The following is an 11,444-nucleotide window of genomic DNA, read 5'->3' on the forward strand; positions in this document are numbered from 1 at the left end:
GGAAATGCACGGGACTATGGTGGTGGCACAGGGGTGATTTGGTGATGGGAAACCCATGGGGATTACAATTGAGATGAAAAAAAATGTGCAAAATGATGTAAAAATAAACTTTTTAATGAAAAAAAAAATACAGCAGGGAAAAAAAACATATACATAAACCAGAGCATTTAAAAACAATCTATACGCTATAAAAGTGGTGACATATGATATAAACGAGTTAACATGACATAAAACAAAATGAGAAAAACATTTTAAGATTATTTTCTTGGATACAAAACTCATGGCAGTTTTTGTACTACATAGCTACATTCACAGCATATCAAAATGCTTATTCTGTTAATAAAGGCTAAAATGTATCAGCGTTTTCTCACAGGAACCAAAATATTCACCTGATTTTTTTTTTCCTGTAAACTTCATCTTGCTTGTCATTAAAATCCTCTACTTTTTCTAACTCTTCTCCTCTTCTCTTTTCCTGGGCCTGCACCCAAGAATGGCAGACAAGAGAATCCTAGAGGCCCAAGATTCTACAGTGGCTGTTTGCAAGGGGGGAGGAGGCTACAGCAACTGCCACATTGGATACACTTAAGTGAGAAGGAAAAGGAAAAGCATCCTCAATGCCTCTCAAATGTAAAAGAGCTAACAGAATGGGATGGCCAGATGCCTGCATGGCTCAAGGAGCCAGTGGTAGCAGATTATGGACAAAAGAACTGCAACCCAAGGCAAGAAGAGGAAAAGTCTGCAGTTAGTTGTTTCTTCTTGCTCTCGTTTCTAATTCCAATGGACAGAGTCCACTTTGTGAAACAGCAAACTCCAAAAAGAAGACCCTGAGGCTAAAAGTAACATCAAGGGTTGTGCCAGAAACAATGCCTACAATGAAAAGAAAAAACGGAGAGCAGACAAGAGATGCAAGTTCAACCTGGTCCATTCCAACTTAGTCCAAAGAAGGTAGGATTCAAAGAGAAGAAACCACAAGAGCCTTGGATCACATCATTCCCTACAAGGTGCACTCAAGAATTTCACCCTACTTTTTTTTTTCACCCTACTTTTTAAACAAGTTACCCAAGGAGCTGCTTAATCCCTTCCTGTGGTCCTTAAACTCACCAGTCTGAATGTAATTGTTTAACCAAGATGCCTCTTTTCTTCCTCTCTAAGGATATTAACAGTATATGCATATAATGTTACCAAAATATTATATAGAAAACACAAATTGCTGTCAATTAACAATTGAACATCTCTAATAAATTGAGATGATTTCCCTAAGAGCCTGGAAAAAGTAAGACTCTTCCATCTATCTTGGAGGATTTCATCTCCCCAGAGTTCAGCCACTGAGGTGGTATTTTAGCTCTCTTACACTTTCTCCATCCATCTTGTTGGGAATCTGACCTCCTTATTGGCTGGTTCATACCTTTAAACTGCCTACTTTGTGACATCATTCTCCCACCAAACTACCACCACCTGGTAGAATCTTGGGGTTTCCATGGAGCTGTCAGTAAATAAATTTGGATCATCGCAAGTGACCAGTGGCCAGTGACCAGTGGCCAGTGACCTTCATACTGGTCACATGCACTGGTTGGTTTCAGCTACTCAGACATCCTCCAGTGTCTCTTCGTCATCCTTTGTATCTGCGGTTGATGTTTCTTCTTCTCTGACAATGTCAGGTAAGGAAAGAAACTTAAATGTTTTGGGTGTATATTTCTTGTCCTTAACTTTAGCATTAGAGTCAAAATAGCATGGAATAATGGGAAGTATTGAATTGGAAATCTTGAGATCTACTTTCAATTTTGACTTTTACTAGCTGATTGACTTTGAACAAGTCATTGATTCTCTCACAATATCTATTTTTCCTCCACTGTTACATTAGGATATTAGGTTGATCTTTCTGGTTCCCTTCTTTTCTAATAATAGTGAACCTTAAAGGCATCTATAAAGATGAAATTGAAGACTTTAGAGTGTTTCAACAGAAACACAGAGAAAACTTAGGTGATGTAGAAAACTACCAACACAGACCAAAATGTTTCATCTGTAAAGGTCTCCCACCAATAATATTTTAGCCACATTCTTTACAATTTAGTGTGCTGTCCAAAAAGTAACACTTACCTGTGTTGGAGTTTTCTATCTAAAAAGTAAGGGAAAACAGGGGGAGAGGATAGAGAGAGTTGGGTCATGAGGAAGCAAGTATTCAAAAGTAAGGCAGTTGATGGTTTTTATTAAACACAGACCCACAAGAACCAAGAGGGAGAAAAAACATGTAAGAATGAGGGAGGAGAAACATTAAGAATGAAAAGGCAGCACATGGAGGACTTTACAAGGAAAAACAGGTGGTGTGGGCTAGAATGTTGAAGAGAAGGATTTTAAATCAAAACAGAAGAGCTCAGGATGAAATCTGCTCAAAACAGGGCAGACCAAAGTTGACTTTAGCAAATGTTTAAATTAATAGGAAGCTGAGGCTAGAATAGGGTATCAACAGAAAAAGCACATAACCAGTAAAATCATCTTTGGTTGTTTTTTTCTGTTGCCTCTCAGAGCATAAATGGCACTCAACAGTTCTGAATATAAACATTGTAGAAATATGTTTTAGAAATGGTGTTCTATATAAACAAGGAGCTAATAGAAGTGGTCAGCTAGGGGACTGGATGAAACAATTTTCAGTGTTTTATTTCATCCTGATTTTTAAATATGTAGATATCTTACCTGTTAAAAGTAAAATTAAGTTTAAAAAGTGGTATCTCCTAACTGAATCTGAAGGATGATTTCCTTTGTATGATAAGTAGATCCCAAGTCAAGGCTATTTGTCATCATCACAATTGTTTTCTTCCTAACCCAAAGAGCACATTGGTAACAGTCAGATCTGAGATCCTAACTACCCAAGTACAAGAAAACTCAAGACCCACATCTCCTAATTCCACATGTATTTAAAATAATTTTGTGAAGTCATTTGGGCTTTCCTACATAAAAATCTTTCTCCAATTGGATTTTAGCAATGGTTTTGTCAGGCTTTCAGGATGGTATTTTCCTGGATATTGAAGATGATTATAATCTATATTTTGAAGATAAAAACCTTCATGAAACTTAAGAGTTCTCTTCTGCCTATTATGTGTTATATTCATTGAAATATATTTTTTCTGCTGTTATTTTATGAATAATATTCCAAAAATATGAATGAGCATAATAATGAAACTCCTTTATACTTATTATTTTGCTCTTTGCTCTCTCTGCTAATTCTTATTGAAATGTTTATTTACATAATTTTGTCTGCCTATAATTCATATTTATTGCATTTTTCGCTTATTATGCAGTTTTTACTGACATCCTTCTCTTCTATCTATATGTACTGGTGAGGATTTGTTTAAAATTACCTTTTATTGTGAAGTTTTTAGTTAACAGTCACTAAAATATAAAGTAGGTAATAGTCACTTTCATAATATTACATATATGCTACAGAACTTTGTTAGTAAACTTATGTTTTGATGTTTGTTACATGCTCTGGTTTTCACTGATGTGAACATATTTCTTTTCAGTTCTGCAATATGTGCTTTTCATGATTTTTCTCTGTATTTCCAAAATATATTTTTCTTCATGTAAATCATATGTGATATATCAACCTTATTCACATACACATCATTACTGTTGTTATTGTTATACTCACTTTACAGATGAGTAACCTGAAGCTCAGCTTTTTTCTTTCAAAAAGCACCTCTTAAGAAACTCACTCTCAGGTAGTCATCTTGAGGTAGGATCAGCAACCAGGCTGGATTGAGTTTTATGAACTCTAGTTAATGGCATAGGAACTGCACAACCAAAACAATGGTGGTAGTAGCTATATTGCTTTCTGGTGAACTTCCCAAATGCCTATCGTGAAAGCTCTATTCCACACATTTTCTGGCAGTGTGAAGCACAGAGCAGAGACCAGGCAAGGAAGTGGGGATACCTAAGTTCTGTTACCCAGTAATGAGAGTGACATAATGGGAGAACTTGAACACCTCTACCTGACTTCTCTCAGCCACAATGTCCTCACTTGTAAAATCGAATATTAGAACAGGAGTGTTTAAAGGATTACCCAGCCCTCAAGTTACTTTACTTTGAGAAATAATACATGCACCAATATTGTACAGCCTCCAGGGAGCAATAGAACGGGAGAAGGTTATTTGTAACCTAAAGAACAATGTATAAATCAGAACTCATGGGGCTTCTACTTGTCTGTGCACAAGTTGGGAGCACAATCTGTTAGTACAGATGAGTATCAAATTGTTCCTGACTTAACAATCACTGTAAATTGATTTTTGGTCTCTCCGTATTAGTATTTAGAGGCTTTTTAAGGGCAATAACCTTACGTTAATACTGTTCCTCAAAGTGGGAATTTATCTATCAGTCTCACTGATTTTTCATCATTCTCTTGTTCCATACAGAAAATTTCCAAAATCTACCTTTACTTGGAACAACAAATTCTCTGCAGCTCCCTCTTCCCATGGTGAGCAATGCAGCTTCCCTAACAGGAAGTGTGTGCAACTTCTCAAGAGTGTCTACTCCAGCCGTCAGCTCGGCGTGGCTCCTACCATCAGCCTCATGCGCCTCTTTCCAACCACTCATGGGTAGTGCCTATCTTTACCAACATTCTAGCACAACTATGTTGTCTGGAGTTTCTGGTCAGAGCCAGATCTCCACCTCAACTGCTTCATATCCAAGTGTGTTTGAGTGGGATATCACAGGAAGCACTGAAAAGTGTTCATCTTCACTGGGGGACTTCACTGTGACTGTCATTGATCAGGACACTTCTGTTTCCTCCATGTCAATGGCAGCCCAGTATGATAAAACTTCAGATACCAGTAACATAGTCCCTCTGTATCCATCACTTTCTGCAAGCCTTGTTCAGGGAACACCATCACAGATTCCAAATCAGGGACATGGCCTGTCCCTCCCTTATCAGGAGGGAAGCCAGGTATATTACTATAATCAAGGCACTCTGGGGCCTCTACTACCTGGAGAACTTGGCCCCTGCCTACAATCCTATGGCTCAGTGTCATACACAGGAAGTAGAGGTTCAGTCCCTCAACCGGAAATGGTGATGGTCCTAAAGGAGGTTCAGCCCACAAATATTCTGCCACCAGCCTCCACTTCTGGAATCTACTACTCTGTGTCTGCTCAACCCATCACAGAAACAAGTTTTCAAGGTGAGTTCAAATAGCAAAATAGGGCTAAATCTGCACCTGAGAAGTGATGAGTCCACAAATAAGTAGAATTAAAGTCTTGAGACTTTAATAACCACTATCTCACTCAGTGTTCTCTATCTGAAAATGGAGAAACAGGTGGGAAGGCAGGATACTATTATGCCATCTAGGCTACATCTGAGAATGCAAAACACTTGTCAAGGGAGACCACACTTTTCACCAAATGGTTGATCAATCCCTCTGTACCTCCACACTGTAATGAACTCCATTCCTTGACCTGTTGCTTCACAACTCTTATTGTGATAAGGCCACTTTAACATCCTTCACTTCCTTAATTTACATCAGAATTTAAGATCTTTGTTCATAGATCCTGTCCAAAACAGAGGGGCTCAGAATCTGTCCTTGTTCTGTCTTCTTATAGCATGAGGAAGAGCTCTACTCCCTCTCCTGTGTGTTCTTATTTTCTCAAGAAAGTAGAGAGAACTGAGAGGAAACTTTATGAATACTAGGCTTTAGAAAACAATTCACATCTTGAAAATAATTCTTACTTTTTATTTTTTGACTTACAACAACTCTATAAATACAAAAAATAATTAGAAGAAAAAGTAGCATCAAGGTCATCAGTAAGAAAGAAATAGAATAGTTGCTGTCTTGCTTCTTCTAGCACTGAGCCTTGTCCATGATCCTTAAGAAAAGCTTACCCCTTTCTGGAAGGTATATACTTGTTGCACTGGTATCTGAGGGGTGCATCTCACTTACCAGGGACTGACTTCTTCTTTGGCTCTTTTGTAGTGATGGAGACTTCCATGGGGATGGAGACTTCACTGGGATTGCAATCTTCAAGTCAGACATTTTGTCTGTCACAAGCCTCAGAATTCCCCAAGTCCTGCAGTAGCAGGATCCAGATCCTTGAGAGTAATCCACCATCTAATCTGGGGGACATTTCAGTGACAGCTCCAGTTCAGAGTTCTGGTAATCTCTTGGCACTGCCTCCAGCTCCAAGCCAGGAACAAACAGAGAGTAAGAATTTGGATGAGATTAAAACCAAGCTTTCAAAGCCTCTGGATGACTATCAGATCACAATAGAAAACCAAGATCCTCCACTGCTACCTTTAGAAATCCCTGATATTCACCAGCTCTTGGCCTGCATTGATCCCCTCGGCCCAGAGAAGCAGCCTACTTCTGAAAACACTGATCTGGGAGAGAATAGCCTGAGTCTTGAGGACCAAGAGACACTTGAAAGTGAGATGGAATCTAACAATAGTTTTGCGGACATTGCTACACTGGTGGAAGATATTCACCTTCCTCAGCTCTTCACTGTCTTGCAAGATCTTGATCAACCCAAAGATTCCAGTGTGATTGAAGTCAAAGATATTGGAGTCATAGATTTGAACCAGCTGCAAGAAAAGTCAAGTGTCATAAAAGGGTCCTCTGATAATGCCAAGAGGAACAAACACAAGGCCTCAGAGCCTATCAGTGGTGCTCCCAAGGCCAAGATGCAGGCAAAGAAACGAGAGTGCCTGTTAGGGGGAGAAGTGGTTGTTTGCAGTGCTGCAGTGAATAATAGCAGGGCTTCTGTTAACACGGCCAAGCACTCTAACAGCAAACCTCAGAAAGCTGCATCCAGCAGGATCAGCAAAGCTAAGAGCCATGGGCAGGAAAAGACCAAAAGGACCAAAGAAAATAACTCCAAGAAAGCTGAAGAAAATAAGCAGGCAGGGAACAAGATCAAGGCGGAAGAAGAGAAGCCAAACATTCCCAAGATGAAGCGTAAGAAAAATCAACCTGAGCTCAGCCAAGAGGCCTTTAAAAAGCCTCGAAGCTGCTTAGGCATGCACATGCTGGAATCTGTACAGGTCTTTCATGCACTAGGGAAGAAGAGTGATAAGAAAACTGGACTCTCTTCCTCTAGGGCCCTGGGAAACTCAAGAAACTCCAAAGGCCCCCAGCCATCCCCAGTGATCAAACCATGGCTAGATACCCCACGAGAAGGAAAAGGTCCTGAGAAAACTCATGGCAAAGCCTCAAAACCAGACAGCAGTGCTGAAAAAGAGCAGCTATCTCCATCCCAGTATGAGTTACCACCTCCTGGGAAGGTCAAATTGGTACCATTACCTTTTCCAACTGTGGACAAGCCTCAAGCTCGACCTGTATCTCGGAGGCCACAGTCTCTGGCCTCACATCGGCCTGCTGTGGCTTACCCCGCAAGACCTGGTTCCACTAACTCAGTTCAATCTACTGCAGTCAATGCACCCCGCCCAACGCCTGCTTCCGTGACTGGTCCTGCCAGACCAGCTCGGCCAACTTCGAATAACCCAATCCGACCAGGTTTGAACAACCCCACCCGTCCGAGTGTCCCTCAGTCTGCTGCTCCTAGGCCTGCACCCTACAAAACATTATCTTGCACTTCTCTCCAGCGGGAGCCTGCTCCCACTGCTGTCACCAAACTCCAGTCTCCGCCTAAGTCTCAAACTCAATTTCTACTCCAAGACTTCTGCTTCCAACCAATTCCATGGAGAAAACCCAATGTTCCTGAGCCGGTAATGTCGAAGCCCATCACAAAAGAGCAGCGACCAGAGCGGGAGGCCATGAAGAGGCAGGCTCAGCAGGAACGTGAGAATGCTGCCAAATACACCTCTTTGGGGAAACTGCAGTTTTTCATTGAGAGGGAAAAAGATATGGACATTTCTCGATACTATGGCTATGCAATGTAAGAGTTGCTAGGATTGCCTGTGCAACTTAAGGTACCAGTTTGATTTTCCATATATAGATAGATTTACATTTATTTATTTGAATATATTTTTTAAAACTTAACAAAATTGAATAAATACATGCAATTGAATTAATAGGTGAATAATAAAGACACCTTTTGATTTTTGAGATGCTGTTAACTGTGATTTTTCTTTAGTGGGTATGGGGACCACAGGACACACATGAAAGAAAAAACAAAGTTGGATGGCAGAAAGAGGGAAAAGAGGTGAGAGCAGACGAAAGGGTAAGAGCGTGGTCGGGGGCTGGGAGGTTTCATAGGATCAGAGCATAAGAGGCTAAAGTGGGGGAAATGGCAGGGCCTGAGATAAGGATCCAAAGAACAAAAGTTTGAACAGCGTCTTAGATGGCAGATGAAGCTACATTTTACAAGAGACATGTGAAAAACCTCTCACGGAGGTTAGTCTTTTGTCTCATGACTGTCTGATAGGTATATTTAAAAGTAAGAGATACAGAACACATCTCCCAAAGGGTTGGCTTACTCTATCCATGAAGACACATAGCTGGGGAAAGTGAATAGAGACCACAGAGAAATCTACCAGATGTTGGCGAGGGTCAGTTTTCCAGGGACAGAGTGTCACCAGGTCCCGGCCAAATGGACTGCTTGCCGCACGCAGCACAATGTCCGGCCCGACGGGGCCTGGGTTATAAATCCCAGTATCACGCGAGGCATGTTACTTAATGAAACTTCTTAACACACAAGACGAGGGTCAGTGTGCCACTTTACTAGTAAGTTCAGCAGTGGGCTGTTGTCACACTGCTTTCGGAGGGGGCGAAGCCTCAATGTGAGAGGCCTATGCGCCTCCAAAATCCTCAGATTTTGCAAGCTCTTATAAGCGGCCAACCTTGCTTTCAGAGCACAGGATCCGGAGTTTACTGGTGAAGGAGCTCAAACCTCTGCAGGAGCCTATTATTAATTTGAGGTGCCCTCCAGAGCCTCTTCCATAAACCCAGGCGCGCGCAAGGGGCTTGAAAAGTCGCCATCAACGGCTGCGCAGTAGAAATATCCGCTCAACTTATCTTTGGGGGGAGGGGTGGCGTAGGCAGAGCTCGGGCACCACGCGGGGTCCCCTCTCCCGTTGAGAGATCCTCCCTGGAAGGCGCGTGAGGTGGCTGGAGAAACTGGGGTTGGGGCTGGGTTGAAGGGGCCGTTGGGCAACTACCTGGAGAGAACAGGGGGAGGGGCACGACCGAAAATGAAGTGGGGGGAGGGGAGCGATGGAGTGGCAGATGAGAAAAATTACTAATGTATATTTTAAAAATTATTTTTCAATTGCGGTATAATTAACATGCCGTAACATTCACCTTTGAAAATAAGTTCAGTGTCATTTAGTGCATGCACAAACCATTCTCGCCATCTGTTCTGTTGGCCTGTCCTTTCTGACCTGCTTTCTTCGTGAGGTGATGTTATTCTGCTACCGATGCCCCCTTTTCTTATGGTACTTTTTTTTTTTAAAAGATTTATTTATTCGTACAGAACTGGGGTACAGGCCAGAGATGCGGAGGGTGAGAGGATTCACCAGAGACAGAGCGGGGAGCAGAACAGGCAGATCAACGAGGTACATTGCTGAGGGGAGCAGCGGATGGGTCAGGAGAGGTCTGCCACGCCATGTGGTCGCCTCCGGGGCAGGCGGGGATCGAACTCATGCGGAAGTGGCTTTAGTTTCTTAGTGCAGTGCTTTAACCCGCTGTGCCACCAGGGAGGGCCCCTCTTATGGTACTTTTGACGTGATTTGAAAGTCTCGCAGTTCTTTTCTGTTGTTCATTAAGTGAAATCAGGTTTTTGTACTTTGAAATGGACGCGTGGCTGAGGCGGACTTTCCTACCCTGACAGCTTCTGTGTTTCGTTTATTATCGTAGTGTTCAATAACAGAGTGCCTTGCTTGCTTTCCTGGGCTTTCCTCAGCACAGGCCCCTTTGTGTCTCTTGTTTCTCCCAGAAATTTCTCCTCTGTGGGGACCACATCCTGAAAGGAGCGTGGCTGCTCAGTCTCAAGATGTGGAGGGGCTAGATTGCCCTGTACTTCCTCACTCTAGCCTGGGCCCCTGTATTCAGGGCCCCTATATCCTCACCCTGCAGTTAGGCAAACTCCTGCCTGCTGTGATGATTGGCCTGCAGAGCTTTCTAGTAAAGCCCTGCTGGCATTTTGATGTTCTCCTGCCCTCGTGTCTTATCAGATGCTTCCTCCTGTCTGCCACATTCTTTGGTACAGATGCTGGGACTGTGAGAGCCTATTGGTGGTACCTGCCACCTGCCCACCCTCTTGTTGTGGGGGTTCATAGGGAAAACTGTGTCCTCTTTTGTTTTGTTTTTTAGTTTTATTTATTTATGCATACAGGAACTGGGATACAGGCCAAAGGTGTGGGGAAGTGAGCGGATTCACCAGAGACAGAGTGGGGAGCAGAACAGACAGTTTGAAGGACACTGATGAGGGGAGTAGGGGCCTGGTCAGGAGAGGTCTACTGCACCATGGTCACCTCCCTGGCCAGGGATCAAACTTGTGCTACAGTGGCTGCTGCTAGCTTCATGGTGCTGAGCTTTAACTTGTTGGCCACAAGGAAGGGCCCTGTATTCTGTTTTGTGTGTGTGTGTGTGTGTTTTATTTTTGTGGTAAATGTTATACATGGCATTTGGTTTGGGTTTATCTATTTCTATGAGAGGATTTGGGGACATCCAGAAACTGCTGCTTTTCTTTCTGATAATCTGCTCTATTCTTTGACATAATTATTTTAAAATAGGGGGCCCTATAATTTTTCAATCCTTAGAAGGAGAGCCCCATATTTGCTCCACCCTGGTTAAGACTCTTGAGTTGGATGAGGCTTTCTGAATCTCCTATAACATGGTACCTCGTGTATATTTGCTCAGTCATTTTTGAAAGTCAAAACACCACAACCTAAAAGACTCATGGGTGGAGGAACATGTAGCTGACATGAGAGCTGGAATCAAACTGTGGACAAATGGAAAGCAGAAGCAGTTCTGGCTAGGAAAGTGGCCTTTTCCCTTCTTTTTCTTCTCTTCATATGTACAAAATGACTCTATAGTCTGCCCTCCTCCGTCCCCTCATAAAAACTTGATTGAAGCTTTTTTTCATCTCAGTGTAAGGTAATGCCATTTTCCTAGTTGCTTAGGCTGGAAACCTACGAAGGCTTCTTTCTTTCTTTCCCAGCTATACAAATTCAGCAAGTGAATTCAGCAAATTCATCTATCTTGCCTTCAAATTCTATCTAGAACTTAGTCATTTCTAACCACTTATTTCCATTTCCACTCTGGTCCAAGCCCCCATCCTGCCTGGATGATTGCAATAGCCTCCTAACTCAGAGGTTCCCAAACTATTTCTATTTCACAGACTCCTTGGTGTCTTGCTCCTAGAAATACATAACAGTCCCATTAACTATGTAGTTAGGCACCCAATGATAACTTAATATTTATGCCAGGAGTAGGCTAAACAATGTTTACCCAAAGAGTTCCTAATCCCTGGCCCTTGTAAATGTTACCTTTTTTTTTTTTTTT

At 42.2% G+C, this 11,444-nt stretch overlaps 1 protein-coding gene across 1 annotated transcript; it reads left to right on the forward strand.

Moving 5' to 3' along the window:
- The first annotated feature begins 1,561 nt into the window (after window positions 1–1,561).
- On the forward strand, window positions 1,562–7,879 carry LOC101631382 (chromosome unknown open reading frame, human C2orf78). Its single transcript, XM_004691533.1, has 3 exons — window positions 1,562–1,658; window positions 4,407–5,168; window positions 5,958–7,879. Exons 1-3 carry the CDS (start codon window positions 1,562–1,564, stop codon window positions 7,877–7,879), a joined length of 2,781 nt encoding a protein of 926 aa, XP_004691590.1.
- Window positions 7,880–11,444: the final 3,565 nt, after the last annotated feature.

The sequence above is a fragment of the Condylura cristata genome, unplaced genomic scaffold (assembly GCF_000260355.1).
Source record: "Condylura cristata isolate star-nosed mole 26May11 unplaced genomic scaffold, ConCri1.0 scaffold00031, whole genome shotgun sequence".
NCBI classification, from domain to species: domain Eukaryota; kingdom Metazoa; phylum Chordata; class Mammalia; order Eulipotyphla; family Talpidae; genus Condylura; species Condylura cristata.

What these genes read in the sequence shown, in the direction of transcription:
- LOC101631382 (XM_004691533.1), top strand. Translation starts at nt 1,562, where the DNA reads ATGCACTGGTTGGTTTCAGCTACTCAGACATCCTCCAGTGTCTCTTCG. An exon ending in TTCTTCTCTGACAATGTCAG is followed by an intron (nt 1,659 to 4,406) that starts GTAAGGAAAGAA and finishes TGTTCCATACAG; the next exon opens with AAAATTTCCAAAATCTACCT. An exon ending in CACAGAAACAAGTTTTCAAG is followed by an intron (nt 5,169 to 5,957) that starts GTGAGTTCAAAT and finishes GCTCTTTTGTAG; the next exon opens with TGATGGAGACTTCCATGGGG.